This window comes from Tigriopus californicus, chromosome 2 (genome assembly GCF_007210705.1).
Source record: "Tigriopus californicus strain San Diego chromosome 2, Tcal_SD_v2.1, whole genome shotgun sequence".
Classification (NCBI taxonomy): Eukaryota; Metazoa; Arthropoda; class Copepoda; order Harpacticoida; family Harpacticidae; genus Tigriopus; species Tigriopus californicus.
This window is the reverse complement of record NC_081441.1, coordinates 213,906-233,598: the sequence shown is the minus strand read 5'-3', so window position 1 is coordinate 233,598 and position 19,693 is coordinate 213,906. Positions and strand designations below refer to the sequence as shown.

The window sequence follows — 19,693 nt, the reverse complement described above, 5'->3', positions numbered from 1 at the left end:
AACTCACTTCTCGGAGCCTTTGACTTTGATGAAACGCAAAATCATAAGCTTCCCTCTCCAATCTCTTTCTACAGAGCTCTTTGGGTGAAAATTACCATCTCTTCAAGTTTTAATGCAAGCTGTAGGAACAATGAATGGCCTCCATTTTGGGGCTTTCAAATCCACAGCGCTTATTTAGAAAAACTTTGCGCCCCGTTAAATTTGAGTGGATGAAAGGGATTGGACGAAGAGCCATTCTGTCATCCTAGAGCAGTGTGTGTATTTCCGTGCACGCGGCGGTAACAATTTCAATTTCCAACGTTCGTATCACAGTAGATTGCAAAATTTTGAGTGTTTTGAGGCTTTCAAGGTATTCCGTCGTCGTCGAGAGAGATTCCTGGGCGGAAAACTTTCCGAACTATTCCCCTTGCTGCCTTGACTGAGAGGTGTGCGCCCACGGGTCTGGTCCGATTGAGAGGTCCGGGGTGGCGCCTCACCAAAGCTACTTTGAGACCCGATGGCATTGAGGATCGTTCTAGAAGAAGGCAAAAAGATATGTTGGAGACGTCAAAACGTCGAGGTTGCGTGTTTGGTAGAGCATTTCGGGCGAGTGGTTTCCCCTCTACTTTCCCCCAACCCTTACCGGTGCTGAATAATTCGAAACGTTCCGATGACATGACTCCTGGATCCCCTGTCCACATGTGACTGTAGAAGATCTTTGACAATCCCCAGATGTTCTAGGGTCTCTCGGGTAGCCTGCTCGGTCTCGGATAATTCCGATATAAATTGGTAACTCGTGGAGGGTAGGGGCCGGTAAATTGAGTCCTCCTCCGGCCATTGGACGCCTTCAAGCCAAGAGCTCTCTTGCATCTGAATAATGAATATTTGGACGGTATAGATATTATATTAAAATATTATTTTCCATAAATATGTCTTATTACTTGCTGGAGGGTCAACCTCAACAATGGTTTCCGACGAAGGATGCCGCTGATCAGATCCATGCATTCTTGAGAAAGGTATTCGGGCAATTCAAAGGAGCCATCCAGGATGGCATGCTTGATGGTTGGAACTGTCTTCCCATTGAATGGCATATGACCCGTGACCATAAAGTACAGGAGAATGCCTAGCGCCCAAATGTCCACTGAAGGGCCATAGTAGTGGTCGTCCTATGAAATACGTATTCATTGATGGCCAACTTTGGTCGTTGAGTCAACAGACCAGGAACGACGCAGGCCCATGGCAAATACTACAAACGAGCTAAAACAGGGTTCGTTACCTCGAAAAGTTCGGGGGCTGCGTATGGAGGCGATCCACAGAAGGTATTCAGGTGCTGGTCGATCTTGTCCACTTGGGTGGCGAATCCAAAGTCGCCCAATTTGACGTTGTACGGGTCCACGAAAAACACATTCTCGGCTTTGATGTCGCGATGAATAAAGAATCGATCATGCTGTGAGAGAAAGTCGAACAAGTTAGAGTAGAAGTCAAGGCAAGCAAGCAAGCAGGGTGGATCCGTGGCACTCCTTCGATGGTTGTTGATGTTTGAGATCATCATCCAAGTGTGTTTACCCTTTGTTCACGCACTCACCATATAGCTGACGGCTGAGGCAATTTGGGCAAATATTGGCTTTGCCTGATCTTCATTGTAGCAACCATCCTCGGAGAGCTTGGCATACAACTCACCACCCGGAGCGTATTCCATAAACAAGAAGATCCCACTCACACTCTCAGCCACCTCGTAGAGCCTAGAAAATGAAAATAAAGGCCAGATCACAAGTGGTTCACTCCAGTCGGTCCAGAATATGGTGCGCAGCATCATGTTTGAGCAATGAAACAAGACACAAGTCAGGATTTGAAAATGCAAAATAACGCCTAGATTGCTCGGGCTTGGGGCTTAAAAACTTGACCTTTTATGATGTAACAATATCTGCTACTGGTGTTCCAAACAAATAAGAGAGAATGGTCTTTTTCATTCTCCTCTTCCTCTTCTCGTTGCGGACGAACAAACAGAGAAATACAAAAATTCGCTCCAAGGTGCCCGACCTTCACAAGGTATTTTTCCTTGACCAACTTATTGCTGACCTATTCTAACGCCATAAATACACCAACAAATTTTTTGACAGATCTTTCAAATCCTATAAGATTAAAATTGCAAACACTGTTTATCACTATTTGGATGTAAAAAGAGCTATATATGGTATACTTGCAGCATACTAGCGACTTTTCATCATCTTTTTTCCAATAAATTGTGCTTAACAGGCCAATGGTAAGTTTAGAAAAAGTAATATTTTTAAGGTTAGTCACGCAATACTTGTGAAAGTGTGCTTTTCCTAGTTCCATTTTGTTGGAAACAATGGTTGCCAAAGTCTTGACGCGTTGTCGATCATACAGTATACAAGCTCCTGTAAAGTAATGATTAATTTGAAACGCCTACCAGAAGAGGTGATGGCGTATTGATTGTGTCACAGTACTTGGGCAATAAACTGTTCATTGAATAATCTATTGACAAAGCCTGGCATCTTAGAGTGTATTCTCTCGTTTCAACGTTATGTTGTCCTCACCTAGACGAGGCAGAGGGCGCTTCCTCCGCGATCTGCTCAATGAAAAGGGCCATGCAAACGTAGACTTTTTGCAATGAAGTGCGTGTTAGCAGCCATGCTATTTACTGATGGTGAAACATAAAATACCAATACGTAGTTGTTTTGTCTTCATGGTGAGGAGGACATTTCAACACAAAAAAACGCTTGCATTATTTTCTCGGCAATGTCGAATATTTCTTTACCTGGGTCACTTTTTATTTTATGGAAAAATCAATTTAATTTTTTTTTGGTGCGAACTTCCTTACCGCTACCGGGATCGAAATCCCAGCAGTTCAAGACGAGAATATTATTTATTTTACTTGACTTTTATTTATATATATTATTTGATCGACCAACGAATTGGAGTTGGCTGATCTGGCTAATCCTTGAATATAAGGTTGATCCGGATAATGCATTTGAATGGAAAGGCGGCAATGCTAAGGAAGGGCAAATTCTGCACTAATAGTTTCACTTCCTCACCCAAAAATCCTATCAACCGACCATTTATTAGCGTTAAGAATATTTCTCTTGCGAACACAAGTTAATGTTTGATGGCAGAATAACTTCTCGGCGCCTTCCATCATTTGAGAAGGGTTCCCATGACATTGGATCTTGAGAGCAGGAGAAAGGTATGGAGTGAAGCATTCACAGTAAAAATAAAGGTATTATACCATGATGCTAGGTATCTTAAGAGTAGAGACTCTGCTTCTATAATCGATAGCTTGGCATTTCAAATTAACTTGAAGCTTTTTCATGGAACTGTGCATCGTTGTTCAAACTTGATTCAAACCAAAAATAGCTTTCAGAGACTCCTTCCATAGTCACAGGCACAGTATTTTTGCAAACAACACAGAAATCATTCAATTTACATTCAAATCTTCGGATAATGTAACCAAAGACCCAAGGCAAACTGGTTCCTCTTGGTTGTCCGGGTTTTTAAGAAAAAGATCTAGATATAGAGTTTGACATTTCGTGTTTGGGGCCTTAATTTTTTTTTAAATGAGCTCATGCCATTCGTACCTTATCAATGACGGGTGAGATAACATATCCATGGTACGAATTTCACGGTTCAACATTTTCCTGGTTTTGGCGTCCAGTTTGGTTTTGTCAATGATTTTCACAGCCACTTTTTCTGCGGAAGAGGAAAGACCGAAATCAGGGGATTAATCTTGAGTATATGGAGGAGGGGATTAAGGCATGCTTGAAACTTTCCATTCCTTCCCTATCCGCAGTGTATACAGCCGTCAAGTTCGCCTGGCGGTTTCTTATCAAATGACTTTGAACCCCATGGAATTGATGTGATAAAATCAAGCAGGCTTTCCTCCATCCACATAATTCATGGCGACGTACTGCATGCAGTCCAAGGTTGCGCCAACATTTCGGGGCACGGATGTGGACTTGGTGAATTGCTTTGGCTGGTTTAGCCTTCACTGACGATCATCATTTTAATTGATATGGGACCATACTGAGCTCTCTTTGCTACCGAAGAAGGCCTCAACTTGTCGAATTGAAGGTCGTTTTCCTCCCTCAGTATGCACAATAAGAGCCAAATTGGAAGGTCCAAATTAAATATTCAAGACCTGTCATGTGACTTTCTCACTCTCTTCTGTTGATGGCCTTGCTAGAAAGTTGGCCTTGCGCTATCCGTTATGTTCAGAGAGAACTTTCATCGAAATCGTTCATCTTGAAGCGTCTGAGAATGCCCATTAGTTAAAAAAATTATGCTCCGCAGTAGAACCTTTATCAAGGCCAATCATCTTTTTCTGCCCAAATTGACAATTTATCTAAAAACCAACAGACCATTACTCTTTCTAAAAAGGGTTACTTGAACGGCGAGAATTATAAAATGTGTTGGCTCATTTTGAGGCTTTTTTAACCTCAACCACGTAATCTTTCCAAAGATCGGTCGATCTATATGGTATGTACTTCGGCATTCAACCAACTGTACACTCGAGTTCTGATGGAAACTGCTTGACCGCTTCAAAACAAAGAATCCGGAAGCTTTCGCCCCTTTCTTTCAAGTTTCTTCCTGGGAACGGTCAAAAGTTGAAGTGCTTTTTGTTGACATTGTCCATCTGTTTCGATCCATCCTTGATATGGGACGCACATTAGTTTGAAAGCTCGAAAGAGTTTCAGCTCGGCTTGAAAATCGCCTAAGATCACTTTAAAGGTTATTGAACTTTTGAGAAAGGCAAAAGCATATTTTTTCAAGCTCAATTAGTGAGAGAACTTCGAAACCTCTTTGTCCCCAACTAAGTTGCGAGGATGCGTCTTTCCACTTGAAGTACTTCCATTTTCTTTGGTCCTGACACAAAGCCTTGTTATCGTGTTCACGACGAGCCCTTACAAGTGTTCCCTTGGTTTGGGTCTACACCTAATGATCTCGTAATTGCTTCATCACATCACGTCCAAAAATAGACAAGAAACAAACACTATGACGTCAGTGTGAAATCAATTATGATTGACCTCCTTCCAGCTAGGAATCCTTACCCTTTGACACAATCGGAGCATAGTAATTAATCAACCTTGTCACACGTGGATTCGTCATTTCTCCAACATAACTCATTACCTTTGGTGAGTAGATGGTGAGCAAGTTTGACTTTAGAAAAGTTCCCGGTTCCAATCTCGTTCTTGAAGCGATAAAACCCGATGCGTTTGCCCAGAGCGAACTCTTTTTTGGCTTCCTCGTCGTGCAATTGTTGCCATTGGAGGCGTTGGTAGAGCGAGTCCACGGTCTTCACCGTTGGGTCGCTAAATGGTAACCTCGAAATGTTCGAACCTCGACGATCGGACATTTCTGAGAGAAAGAAAAGGACACACATCTTGAGATCCCTGGCCATCTGGCGTACACTAGAGATGACCCGAGTCATTACGCGGGCTCCTAAGGCTCGAGAAATTTCACTCATTTTTCTAAATTCTGAAAAAAATTGAGCCTTGATGGGTCATTTTCCTTTGAGATGGCCTTTAGTTTTCGTTATTGGCAAATGAATCAATCATGTGCAAATGAATTCAATTCAAAAATGCCTCAAAAACACATACCTACTCTTAACCAAGCTATGTATACCTGGAGCATGTAAGCAACAGCTACAGTTTTGGGATCGTCAATGTAAACAGAAATAACATTTAATTGACACAAAAACACTACTACATCTAGAGGTCATAGGTAGGTGCCTGAAGATGCCTTGTCCTACTCTCTGACGCATCTGCCGATATATGGCATGTGATGTTACAAATTCGAAAATAAGATGTTCTCAGTTTTTATTGGGCTTGACCTATTTTCTAGGCGACCAACTCGTGGCGTAACAATATTGAGAGGTGAGCTATAAACTTGTTCAAGTTGATTGAGTGTATAATAGCAAAATGGTCGAATATGGTCAGAGCAATATTACAGTTGACTAGAGTGTATTATCAGAGTATGTTATAATTGACTAGAGTCTATTACCGCACTATGTATGATTAGAATTGTTGCTTTTTTTGGAGACTTCCTACTGGCATTGGAATCCCAGCAGTTCAAGACGAGAAATTTATTCAATTTACTTAACTTTTATTTATACATACTATTTGATCGACCAATGAATTAGAGTTGGCTGATCTGGCTAACCCTTGAATATAAGGTTGATTGGGAAATTTAGTCAAAAGCTTGTCCAAGTCTGACTTAAATCCTGCTACTCAATCAACAAGGCCTATATACGTCCTACGAATATTTGAAGGCAGCAAATTGAACAATGAAGGTTTAGTACAAATGGAAGAGTGCCGAACTCTGTCTGGAGTTTGAATTAAGAGTTACTCGTTTTGAAAGACACAACCCAGTGCACATGATGTTTACGCACACCTGGAGTAAAATCAAGAATAAAGCTTTTCATGCACATGATGACCTGTGAGTCATTTTTTGAATAATAACTGGTTCAGAGGGACTCTCAAGGCTCAAACTCGAGTCTTTTTTTGTGACCCATTGATTCGTGAGACTCGAGACATTTTTTGGGACTTGCTTATATGTTCACATCCCTAATGTGCACCCGTTGCATTGATGTGGATCTCATTATTTTCACATTCGGGGTAATCCCTTATCCAAAGGGAGCACTTCTCCCATCATAATGCGTGGACTAACAAATGATGACGTTAGCCAAAGGAGGATTGCATCAAAACCTTTGCAAGACGAATATTGATGAAAATGATATCGTTATTTCAAAATGGCAAAAGCTTGATTCCTCGAAGTTCGTCCAAAATAGAACAGACCTAATATCCTTGCCCAGACCATTTTTTGTTACTTTTGAGAACTCAGACAAATGTGAGCTCTTTCAAGACATGAGGGCAAAATTGTTACTTTAATTGAGTAGAGCAAAAGTTTGTTGATGAATTAAAGATAGGGATATTTCATCCTTTTAACCTTTTAGCATGGCTAGGTTTAGGAGAGCCATGAAATTTTACTCCTTTGTGGAAGAATTGGATTCCAATACTATTTCTATATCCCAATATGTTGACCAAAATAGGATTTCATCGATGCAAGATTAAGCCATGATCGGACAAAATCCAATCTTTCCCTCGACGATATTCGTGGGGCGCTTGAAAGAAGCCTTTTCTGATCTGTGTCATCTTGCGCTTAATGGATAAATGATTGTGAGTACGTAAAACACTTCAGTGAATAATCTTCTCTCGTGGGAAGCGTTTTAGATTCATTTCCATTATTTTAACATGAATCTCACTCATGATGCAAAACTTTATTCGGACTTCATTGACGAAAATCGCGAAGCTCAGCCAAAAATATTCACGCTTACGTTAGATATTATTCTTTTTTGTTTCATTTTCCATTCAAAAATTGCCCTCTTAAAACACATTTCATAGACCTCTTTTTCATATCCATCACCAATGACGAGTTCCCTTCAAATGGGATCACGTATTGCATGTATTCATTTGGATTGGCAGATCGAGTAAAATTTCAGAAACCACAAGTATCTTATGCAGCTTCTCCTTGTAACCTAATCAACAGGGTTGAAGAATTGCTCACTCAGCTGTTCAGATGACAAGGAAGAGGCCCTCAATTGGATTTGGGCCTTTTGTGAGTGAGGCACAGGCAATAAGGGTACCGCCCCCACCGAGCTATTGGCACCCTTCCGAACATCACTGCTCTGTGAGATGCGTCCCAAGGAGATTGCTGAAGATCGATTCGACGTTCCTTGGACCACATCCAACCGTGAGGATCCGTGTCTTCGGTAGTAGTAATCAGTCTTCAAATCATTCACCATCCTTATCCAGCAAGTTCATCGCTTCCGCCCTCAAAGAATGCTGAGACCTTTCTTCGTTGTTAAAAGCTTCGTCAGTAGTTCTGGAAGAAAAGACCAAGTTTTTAGATTTGAAGAAAGAGGCTCTAAATTTGAAAATGGAAATGGAATTCGGGGATAGTGTAGAGTAGGCTTTCTACTTGAAATGGAAGATGAATGGATCCGTGAGGATCCTCTGGCCTTGTTTTGAACATTTACGATTGGTCGCACGTCTTCAAATCCCTCGAGCTGGAGGCCAGAAATATGTTATATAAGATTCCCTTTGCCCACTGCTTGACCGTTCTCGGTGACGTATTTCAGAATGCTTGTTTCATGACAAAAAAACATACTCGAGCTCTTATTCGAAATAGAACCTGTCCTTTAAAGATGTACAACCGGTGATGAGAAATCATTTTTTTGCCATTATTGATCAGGTGGAACAAAATGGTGGCAGAAAGTGGCAGAAATTCCTTCAAAATGGATTTCTGCCAACGAGGATATAACTTGGATGGGAAATTATTAAAAGCCATTTTTGACCACCTGGCAGAAAATGGTGGCAGAAAGTGGCAAAAATTCGTTCAAAGTCGAATTTCGCCATCGCTGAGTGCATCAGGTCTGCCGCCACCATGAAGAAATCTAACCATTGAAAAAAAGCAAAGAAATGTAATGACGGGTCGGTTGTGGTTTTATACCGCACTTTAATCGGTACCCATGGAACAAAGTTTCTTCAGCCGATTCAAAGCAGCGCCTCTGCAATCAGAAACCACAACATCACACATTTTGAGTTGTCACCCACCAGCTCTTGAACTGACCAGGGCATCATCTACAAGAATACTTTGAGAGTTAATTTTTCAAATGAAAGGATGATAACAACATATTATATAATTAACCGTCCAATGGAGCTATTGCAGCCGATGGATAACTACATTCCCTAACGTCAGGACTCGCTGACCTCGCAAAGATAGTCTTGCATTAGCCACCTTTGGGTTCGAAAAATGGCTCTGAATCCAGTGCTCTTGGGATTGCTTGCTCTGTGACATGAAAGGTGAACTATCAAAAACGTGTATTTTTTGCAATCTCTACTCCAAAGAGTTTCCTTGTTGTAGAATCAAAAAAAAGGCAAAGCCACCTTATTATTGATTTTGTGCTAGACAGGACAACTTCACCATTTCTAATTTACTCAATATGCTATCAATCCGGCCTTGATCCAGACTTTGCATACTAATCAATGGATGAGCTAAAGGCCCATCAAAAAGGCAGAAAGAGGCTTGAATTCAACGATAATGTCCAAAAGGACCCATCCACGTTCATCCCTGCCATTTTAAGGGAGTTGGAGGTGTCTAAGATTCATGCTCTGTATCACAGGGCAGTATCTGGGACCAATGTGAGGCGAATTGTGTGGGAGGATTAGAGGTACTATTCACTCTTACAAGTTAATGGGGGGGTCAATTGACTACCCATTTACCCCAAAAATGTTTGAGAGATGGATCAGACTTTTATTTTAAAATCGTATTTGAAAGAGACTCTAATGGACGTCCAAGTACCAAAAGGGATGAGCTAATATAAGATTCGTGATACTTTTCAATCTCTCTACAGATCAAGTATGTATTGGCCAAAATAGAAGATTCATAGAAAAAGTGTTTTTACTCCTCACTAGGAAAAGGAGAAAGAAATTCCGGAATGGATGAATGTTCCATCATTAATTGGGATTTTTCAAAATGTTGAGCTAGACGGCAGATTCAAATGTCACTCACTCCCTGCGCAATACCAATTGGTTGGCCTTCAGTGCCTATTTTTGGCCTTAAAAGAGACAATGTCATCACTCTCTCAAGCAACATCATGGACAGAATTTTAGATTTCGCTTCTTTTAAAAAAAGTCATGAAGGGGAATCTTACATTTCATGTGGATTTGGTCTTGGTTTGAGCATGTGACTTGGTCGCCTCTGATCTCGTTATTGGGATCTAAGGAAGGAGCTTAGCTGAATTAGACTCGTTGTTTCATAATCCAATTGATACGAGGACGCTCATCCTTTCTGGATATATACATGGGAATACATGCATGCATACTAACTTCATGTACTCGTACCTGAATTCACAAGACCAACCCTGTTGATCGTCCCATGGGGCGCCGGAATAGAGTCGCTTCTGCTAGACGTTATTGAAGACGAGCCTCAAGTCTATTCTTCAATTAGTGTGGCAAGATTGGCCTCCAAGTTTAGAAGCCCTTGGGATTGTGAAGATGACTGACTTCTTACCACAAGAGATGGAGGATCCATTTGGAGAGGAACTATGACCGTGGATGGTTCTTTTCTTCTATCTTCATATTATGCCACTGGTGGAAAAACTAGCCAGGAATGTGAGGTGCACAGCCAGTCGTTCGCAGCCTTTGACAATAAGTGTGTGAGTGTGTTTAAAGAACTTTCCGGAGACGGACAAAGGCCTTCTTGGGTCATGAAATATTAATCCATCGTAATTGTAACCTTGCTTCGTCTTCGTCTCCCTCCGGCTGATCAAGTGGGTTTGGTTGCCCTACATGGTCAAGGCTTTCAGGCCTTTCCTTGAACCTGAATATCAAAGGCCACGGAGGGCCTAATACGTCTCATTTGCCTATCGGTGAGCAGGATTCGCCGTCGAAAGTATGAGAATCGATTAATTGTGCCGAAAGAGGAGAAGACCGCCTATCAATTTGGGTTCACATGAATTGCAGCGCGTGGTCAGCCTTCGCCGGGGGATTGAAAAGCCCCCAAAGTCTGACCATTAACACAGGGTGCTTTGGCCTTTGAATTGCTTGCACGGGCGAGGCACTCACTCTCCATGCCCCCGTTGTTCGTCGTTCAAGAAAGAAGGCTGTTACATTCTCACGATGGCCTTCAAATGAGGACTGGAGGAGCGAAAAACCGAGGGGCGAGAAGAAGCAGAGGGAGGAAGAAGTAGAAGGGAAAAACCGAAATTGAGAGAACGCAGTGGGCACCGCCATCCGTTGGCCTTTGGACGAGGAAAGGGAACGGACCTTCCCGCTGTTCCCTCGTTGTTCGTTTCATTGGATCCTATCGGTGGTGGTCGTGGAGGCGTTGCAGAAGGATCGCTCACACACACACACACACACTCACCCATACATATGTGTGTGAATGTCACGTCGAGTACGTTGTAATACGTACTGTATATACTATTATTGCAGTTCGTACGGACCAACAGTTCGTAACAGTCGAGGGGACAGACGGACTACGGTCCAAGGGCGGAGAGCGGAGGGCGGAAGGCGCAGACTAGAGTCCCCGGCTTAACCAGGCTCTCTGAATAACTGATTTGGTTTCCTTTCTTCGGCATAATCTCCATTCCACACTGACATACCTACATTGGCACCAGACATGGTGTAGCTGCTTCAGATAACAAACTGTATATGCACTATGTTTATGTTTGAACCTCTATTCCATATTTATTCTACGTCCCTACCAGCGACCAGCCAATGACTCAACCCAATTGTAGCCTTGAATGGACCTTCATAAATCATTTGCATGCGAACAACAAGTAAAACTCTCGCTCAAAGCTGTAATTGATTGATACACAAAACTCCCCAACTGTTTTCAGACAAACTTGAACCGGTATGCATGCTTGTAGACAATAATCAGTACAATTACTTCTGTACCGAAATGAAATGACGTCATAAATCAGCTACGTTTCGTGTGAAACGTTTAAATATATATTTTGTTATTATGGATTTAGTTGACTTGAGTAGAGATAAAAAGAACTTGCCCCATGATTTACCAGTTTCAAACATGAGGAAATCAAGTTCATTCGGGACTTCAATTGCAAAAGTTTATAGGTGGGAAAGCTAAGCTTTTCATTGAATCTCTTGTCCTCGGATTAATTTTGTTGAAGATGTAAACGATGCATATCGCGGCAATGCTCATGGTTTATTTTTTTTTTCAATATTCTTCTTGGGCTCTTATACCAATACAGGGGAATGAGTTCCCCGTGAGTCATACTTGATAAAATATTTGGTCATACAATGCGTTCTAATTTTCCGCTCTAGGGCACCCTTGAACGAAAGGCTGGTGTAGGATTGTTGATAAAAAAAACCATCTAAATGTAACTTAAGACTTAACAATGGAATTATCTAGTAAATGGAGCCGTCAAAGAGACCACGGTAGCAGAAAACACTAAATAAACTGATTATTGCGTAGAAAAAAGACATGCAAGTTCAATACGATTTAATCCATCTCTAAAACTTCTAACACAAACGCTTGGAATAGAATCACAATGAACAAAAACAAGTTCATTCGTTTGACCTTAAAATTACTTAAATATTTTTTTGAAGTATTACGATGAGCCGAAATATATGATAGAACCCGTGTCAAAACTCAAGTGACATCATACCCGCTTATGAGATGTAATTGAGAGGAAGCCAAACAAGTCTGACATGTACACTGTTTTGAGATCTTTTTGATTTTACTTTACTTCAGACAGAAAAGAAACGGCCGTCATGCCCAACCCTGTCGGTAGATGTACTGTAAGTTAGAAGCTTCACCTCCACTTTAATCACGATTCGTCACTTACACCTACACACAGTACCTACCTTCAAGATGAAATGAGTTTGATTTTTTGCCCCAAGTGTAGCAGATTTTTCTCTTGGGCAGTCATATGAGGCACACTGCATTTCACATTTGATTTGAACTCACGAGTCTTCACATCGCACACACTTCTTTTGCGCTTAAAAGATGCATGCTACCCTTTTTTCTGCGTTGGAATTGTCAAATGAGACAACGCTAAGCAACGTTGACGAAATCTTAGGAATTCTGAGAGGAAGAAGATATCCGGAGCCTCTGATTATCAAACACTCGCATTTTATCTCGCTTCAGGAGGGGGTATGTTTATTTATGGCTACTCCGGTCTCAATAGCCAATCTTCCAGTCATCTAGATAGAGCTTGAGACAAGAGCAAACAGGCTATCCCTCTTAATAGATCCTTAATTAAGTGCTAGGGAAGGCGTTACGGACAAAATGACAACATAAATAGACCTGCCTCTCAACACCCATCCCAAAGACGATCGATATCGCCAGCTTAATGAAAGCGCAAATATTGAACGCTACAGACACGAGGCCCTGACTGAGTCCAAGGTATCGGTATTTAACCCTGGGGGTTCACTTCCCGCCATCACGGACAAAGAGTTGTCCTCGGTGATCGAATTGACTAGAAACTCGTGTTGCCTTTGGCCGTTATTTGTCTCCTGCGGGTAATTTGAGCTCGTCATGGCAAAAAGGCGTTTGGCTGGCTTGCTGCCGACTAAGCCTTCGTCACCCAAAGTGGTTGGAGAGCTCAAATTGGACTTGTGGACCAATATGGGTAAGGCTGCTGAACAGGCTCCAGTCGCTCCAGACGGGGGACCATTGCAATGCTTTTTGTGGTTCATCATGGTTCCCGTTTGGGCGAAGGCTCTCTGACACTTATCGCATTTGTAAGGTTTGACCCCACTGTGGGTGCGAACATGCCGTTTGAAGGCCGAGATGTCCGAAAAGGCTTTTCCACAATCGTGCTCCGAACACTTGTATGGCTTCTCACCAGAATGAATTCGCTGATGCAGCTTCAGGTTGTTGCTCCGACCGAACCGTTTATCGCAGACGTCACAAACGAAAGGCTTGTGCCCAGTGTGGGATCTTCGATGGATTTCCATGGCTGATCGCTTGTAAAAGACCATCCCGCATTCGGGGCACTTGATGCTGGACCATTTCTTCACATTTTGAGCCAGTTTCTTCACAGAGTCTTCGGATAGGTATTGCTTCAGTTTCTCTTTAGTTTGGGATTGGTTATGGTGCGTGGCTTTGGGGTCGGTATTCGTGGTCTTCTTGATGTCCACTCCATGGACATGGGTCACATGGGAGACGAAAGTCTCTTTCCGATTGAATTCTTTCTCGCATATCTTGCACTGGAACTTTTTATCCTTGCTGCCATGTTTTTCCTTCTGATGTCGTTTGTAAGTGGATTGATCCGAGAACTCTTTTTTGCATGTCTCACATTGGAATGTTTTTCTGGTCTCATGGATGGTTTTGTGGCGGCGGTAAGCCGACCGATCAGCAAATGCTTTCTTGCAAATGTCACAAATGAACGGTTTTTCACCCGAGTGCTTCCTCATATGGACGATCAAGTGATGCTTAGTGGCTGAGGCCACATCACAAATGGAACACAGGAACGGTCTCTGACCTTTATGCACTCTTTCGTGGGCCTTGAGTCCCTCTAGATCATAGAACTTGGCAGAGCACTCCGAACATCCGTAGGCCTTCTTCTTCACTCTTCCACAGTCGGCTTCAATCTTCAAGGTCGAAGTGGACCGGGGCAGATCCACGGTTAACAAGGATGTATCGAAATTAGAAGTGGCCTCATCGAGCATTTGCTTCTCCCCTTGGTCCACCGCTGTCACCACAATGTCATTGGCCGGTGGATAGGGGACTTGAGGTCCCGAATCGAACGAAGCGTCATGAATGGATTCCGGAGCTTGTGGATGGTCTTTACACGGCGGTTGGATCAAGGCATCCGGAACAACCGGCTCAACCTCGTTGGGAAGATCCGTTTCTCGAGGAAGAGCCGATGTGGACGAGGACGAGGCCATGGGCTGTGTGTATTTGAAGGGCTCTTGGTAGTTTGGTAAGCATTGTAAGGAAAAACTGAGCTCCTCCAACCTGGCCATGAGGGACGAGATTCCCAAGTTACAGCACACATCCTTCAAAGGCTGGATATCCTCCTGACCCGAAAGGCTAACCATCCCAGTGTAAAAGAACTGCATGAGCAAACGCATATGGTTCAACGAGACACCGGGCAAGATAAGGCAGGGCTCTTCACCTTCACCCACATCGAGAATGTTATTGATCAGGAGTTGTCGCAAAAACGTGGAATGGGACGCTAGAATTGTCCGATGGGCCCGAAAAGTACTGCTGCCGGCCATGATGGACACGTCCGTGAATTGCATCCACTCACAAATACTCTCCATAACATATCTGATGTGCAAAAGTACGGCCGGACTCGGTTGATAGTGTTGATGAAAAGGAGCCCCCGGAACCAAAGGAGGAGGCGGTGGGTGGGCCACGGTTGGAGGAGGTAACGAGGAACTAGATTGCTCGTCCAGGTATCGCGGATACTGGTTCGAGGGCTGATGAGCAATGACCGACGAGGTTAAGGCCGTGGACGTGGAGGCATAAAAGTATGGATCTACCTCGGACCCGTTTTTCCCGCCCACGGAATAATCGTGATAGCCAGAGTTATATTGCGTACGGGGATCTTGAGACGAAGATAAAGGCGGCATGTGATCATATGCGGAAGGGTTGAAACCTGCAGGAAAGAATACGGCAAGTCGAGGAATTCAAGGGATCTTACGCTTACTAGAAAACAAACCCTCTACTCTTTACCTCGTGTGGTGGTCTGGTAATAGTCCTGGTAAGGATCGATGCCAGGATGTTCAGATACGTGATGGTGATGATGATGATGATGAGGCAACCCATTGGGGTGGTGTGACCCAATGTGACGGTGAGGATGTTCCTGTGTCAAGGATAGAGGGGTCAATTGAGAATGAGGCGGATTAATCTCATGGGACCCTCCAGCCCCACCCCCGGAGGGAATGTCATAAGAATGCCCGTAGTCCAGTTGGTACGGCTCTGGCTGGCCAAGAGCTGAGGTGCGCGTCAAAGGGGGTGGGCGGAGCATGGGCGGTGGGGGCAGCGAGCCCGATTCCAAGTAGGGCCCATTCCCAATCCCTCCTTGGGATAACATGGAGCTACTCATGTTTTGAATCGAAGAATCCGGCGATGCTTTGACATCTCACTCCTCAAGTGCCAGATTGTTATTGGGTTACCTGGGAAGCCAGATTTCTCTAACTAAGTCAGCGATCACAGCTGGATCACAGGATGAATAGCCGATCATATGGAGGTTCCGTGATGTAGGAGAGGGAAAGTAGGAGAAGAACAAAGATGTTGAAGGTGGCGATGTCGACGTTGGTAGCGTTGGTAGGTAATCAGCTAGAAGGACCGTGTGGGAAAATTTAAATGAGTCAAGAACCAACCAACAACTGCAGACCGAGGAAGTAGACGTCAAACTAAGGCCCATCTCTCATTGGTCTTTGGGGTGTCTGTCTGCTTGGGAGAAGCCTGACTTTGAGAGGGGAGGATATTTGAGAGTATGAACAGATAAGCTATTCATGGGTTTCTGTGAGGCGCTTGTCGAAAATACTCTTAAACAGCTGAAGGGACGTTAACGAGTACAAGTTCAGCATGCGTTACTTATAACGCACTCTATTGCCTATATTTAGGTGTCTACTTAACCCAATAATTAACTGAATTAGTATGTCTTATATCACTTGGCTCCGGAAAGGCATTGCCGTATTTTTTGAATACGATACGCCTCGTATTGTACACATTGAAAGCAAAAAAGTGGGCGTTACATCTCGATTCGTTCAAGCATGCATCCTTTCATACATCATTGGATACGTGATTGTCTACCAAAGAGGCTACCAACAATTTGATCCCGTGGAATCGGCGGTAACCACCAAATTGAAAGGTACCCTATGTTCTGATATAGTATAGTATGTTGAAGTATTACAAATTCAAGATGAGTGAGTTCCCCAAAATTTCAGGAGTAGCCTATACCAATTTCACGGATGATGAGATGGCGGGCGTGCCTCCGGAATGGCGGTATCTTTATCGGCGAGTTTGGGACGTGACCGACTATGTGGTGCCAGCCACTCAAAACAACGCCTTCTTCGTTATCACAAACATCATCATAACACCCAACCAAAATCAGAGCACTTGTCCAGAAGATCCAAAAATCGCAGGGTCAATTTGTGACCCCCGACAGAATCAGTGTCATGAAGGTGAATCCTTACCCTTGGGTCATGGCGTTAACACGGGCAGGTGCGTTCAAGCCCAACCGTCTCATGGCGAAGAACCCCAGGATAAAGAAGTGTTCACATGCGAGATTTTGGCTTGGTGTCCCCTGGAGTTCGACCAACAACCTCTAAAGGATCGCGCCTTATTGGCGGCCTCGGCCAATTTCACCGTGTTGATCAAGAACCAAATCGAATTCCCGCTCTATGAGAAGAGGCGTTCCAACATATTGGAATCCAGCAACTCCACCTATCTCCAATCGTGCTTGTATGATCAGGAAACCGACCCATTTTGTCCCGTGTTCAAGCTGGGCACCATTGTCAGGTTGGCCAATGAAACCTACGAGGATATCGCCATCAACGGGGCCGTCATGTCCATTATAATCCATTGGGATTGCAACCTCGACCATGATTTCATGTCTCGGTGTGTGCCCATATACAAATTCCGACGTTTGGATAGCGCGGATGCCAAGATTGCTCCGGGGTACAACTTCCGCTTCGCCGAGTATTACAAAACTGGCAAGCGAACCCTGTTCAAGGCCTATGGTATTCTTTTTGTGCTGGATGTCCAAGGCCGGGCTGGCAAGTTCAGTTTCATCCCATTTTTTATCAATTTGGGCGCGGGATTGGCCTTGCTGAGCATTGCCACCATTATCTGTGATATCTTTGTCTTATACGTCATGCGGGACCGGCAGATTTACCGGGACAAGAAGTACCTGATGGTCAAAGGCTCCGACGCGTTTTCCGTTTACCGTGAGATGGACAACAGTGAAGATGACGACGGACAGCAGGGACCGGCCATCGAATCTGAAAACAGCCGTGCCAACGATTAGGGATAAAGGAATGACTGAACGAAAGAAAGCACCTTTTTATGAGTGAACTGGGTGTATAGCAATACTGTTTAATTCTTGAAAATCCCATTCCCTATGAACCGAAACATTTTGAAAAATTGGTTTGGAATGTTCTTCGAAAGTGATCTGTCTGAATCATAGCTTGGGTGGAATTTTTCTTCTGAACCATTCAAGGCTTTTTCCCAACTGGAGGTTCTGCGAGATCTCTGATAGAATACATATAACTCTCATTTCCTTTGTTTCTATGAAATGCAATCGTAAGAGAGTGGATTTGAAGCTTTTCAAGGATTTAATGTATTTTTGGCCCGAATCATCCAACTGACATATCATAGGACAATATGGAGGAAATTATGGATGATCATGAACCTGAAGACCATCAAAAATGTCCTGGGCATCGTTCTTGTTGGCACGCCTCAATTATTCGTAGGGAGAACGTATGTAGATGTTGATCCGGTAGCAGTATTTAAGTCAGATTTGGATAAGTGTTCGATTAAAATTCCTGATCAACCCTATACTCAAGGGTTACCAAGATCTGCCAACCCTAATTCGTTGGTTGATCAAAAAATATATGAAAATAAAGTTATGTATAATGAATAAATTTTTCGCCTTGAACTGCTGGGAATTCCATTCCTAGGAACAGTGCGGAAAAAAGTCCGAAAAAAATTAAAAATACTGGTATTTATTATCATGAATTTGCTTTTCCATGCATTTAAAGAAATGATATTTCTTTGAAGCCATTGATGAATATTGCTTAGTTCATGGTTTACTTCTTCTTCTACTCTTGAGTGGTTGATTTCGAAAATACTCCAGTGTCTTTTCCGCAACACACATAATGCTTTGGAAGCCATTCGCCTCTGGCATATTGTTGATGCAAATCATAAATAGCGAAGGGCCGAGTAAGCTTCCTTGAGGAACCCCACATGTTATTTGTCGCTTGGAAGACCCAAGGACGACTTTACCGCTTCGTCCTTGGAAGACCTGACACCACCAATCTCTCCAAATTGAATTATGCGGAGGAGATAATTTTGGAACCAGATTTGTGAACCTTTCCGACAACCGTAATATGTTAGTTTGTTGATCAAAATTTCATGATCAACGCAATCCATGGTCTTTTTTAAGTTTTGGAAAAAAATTAGTGTAATTCCTTTTTTTGGGTTATGGTGCATTTACACGAGATATATTTGGACACATAGTTTGACAATTTCGGAAATGTTAGACACCTGAAAAAGTGGACTAAATCCATTGTTTTCAGTATGCATGTGCAGGTCTCCTAAAGATTTAGTGTCTGCTTTTCAATTGAGCATGAACCAAGGTTTCAATGCGCTAATGCATATCATTTATACCGGTAAATCAGTTCAAATCAATTAAAGCCTTGGAATTGGCCATGGTCCGAAGTCACAATTTCGAGATGAATCAAAGTGACTGATATTAAAAAGTACAAGAAGAGTCGTACAAAGTCTTGGTGAGTCACCGTACTACATGAACAAGTGAGTTTCTTTGCTTCATTACTGTAAAGTCAAGGTTTAGAATACAAAGAACACGTACATTTAAACAAGGAATCATCAAGGGTTTCAACCGAAAGAGAAAGTACCAGGGCATTAGGAACGAAATTACAGTAATTCGTTCCTTTTTTCGAAAAAGGAACTGCGATTCCATTACATTTTAAAATTGTGAAATGGTAACGACCCCAAAGCTAAAAGAATTACTCGCTACTCGTTCCTTTTTCAGCTTCCAGATTGGGCTTAAATTTTTCGTTTCTCTCGTGACAGCTGAGAAAACTAAAGACTCAACAGAAATTGTCAATTTTTGTTATTTCCATCTTGCATATTATGAGCAATAAAATGGTTGATTTTTTTTGTGGACTTCCTTACCGCTACCGGGATTGGAATCCCAGCAGTTTTGTGCTTTTGTGCAATTGTGCTTGCTCTTAACTACTCTGGTGAGTAACTACTCTGAATCTTGTTGTATTTGCTACTTTTTTACATCTTCTCAATCAAATTCCGTTGGACTGAAGACCTGATTCACTGCAATTGTTCAGAAGGGAAAATCCTTCTTTGGCTTGAGCAAGATGCATCAAATTTCCAAAATCGACTCATTTCCAAGCCTTATGGTATAGGTCCCTAACATGAAAGCTTTTCCGGCTTGACAATGTCTGATACTGCTTTT

The 19,693-nt window shown here is 42.8% G+C and overlaps 2 protein-coding genes across 2 annotated transcripts; one reads left to right on the top strand and one right to left on the bottom strand.

Annotated features, from left to right (window-relative positions):
• Window positions 1-234: 234 nt before the first annotated feature.
• Window positions 235-15,714, bottom strand: LOC131891788 (uncharacterized). Its single transcript, XM_059241453.1, is given in 9 exon segments — window positions 235-514; window positions 623-849; window positions 921-1,145; window positions 1,256-1,721; window positions 3,576-3,687; window positions 5,125-5,472; window positions 7,561-7,808; window positions 12,898-15,130; window positions 15,208-15,714. Coding segments are annotated over 9 exon segments (4,440 nt in total). The 5' UTR covers window positions 15,581-15,714; the 3' UTR covers window positions 235-306.
• Window positions 15,715-15,824: 110 nt separating this feature from the next.
• LOC131892668 (P2X purinoceptor 4-like) lies at window positions 15,825-17,777 on the top strand. The gene is made up of 2 exons (XM_059242491.1): window positions 15,825-16,351; window positions 16,428-17,777. Exons 1-2 carry the CDS (start codon window positions 16,138-16,140, stop codon window positions 17,507-17,509), a joined length of 1,296 nt encoding a protein of 431 aa, XP_059098474.1. The 5' UTR covers window positions 15,825-16,137; the 3' UTR covers window positions 17,510-17,777.
• The last annotated feature ends 1,916 nt before the right edge of the window (window positions 17,778-19,693 follow it).

Bases quoted from the DNA above. Each gene is read 5' to 3' on its own strand.
- LOC131892668 (XM_059242491.1), top strand. From the start codon at position 16,138: ATGTCTTATATCACTTGGCTCCGGAAAGGCATTGCCGTATTTTTTGAA. The intron at 16,352-16,427 runs GTACCCTATGTT...CCAAAATTTCAG, and splicing joins GGTAACCACCAAATTGAAAG to GAGTAGCCTATACCAATTTC.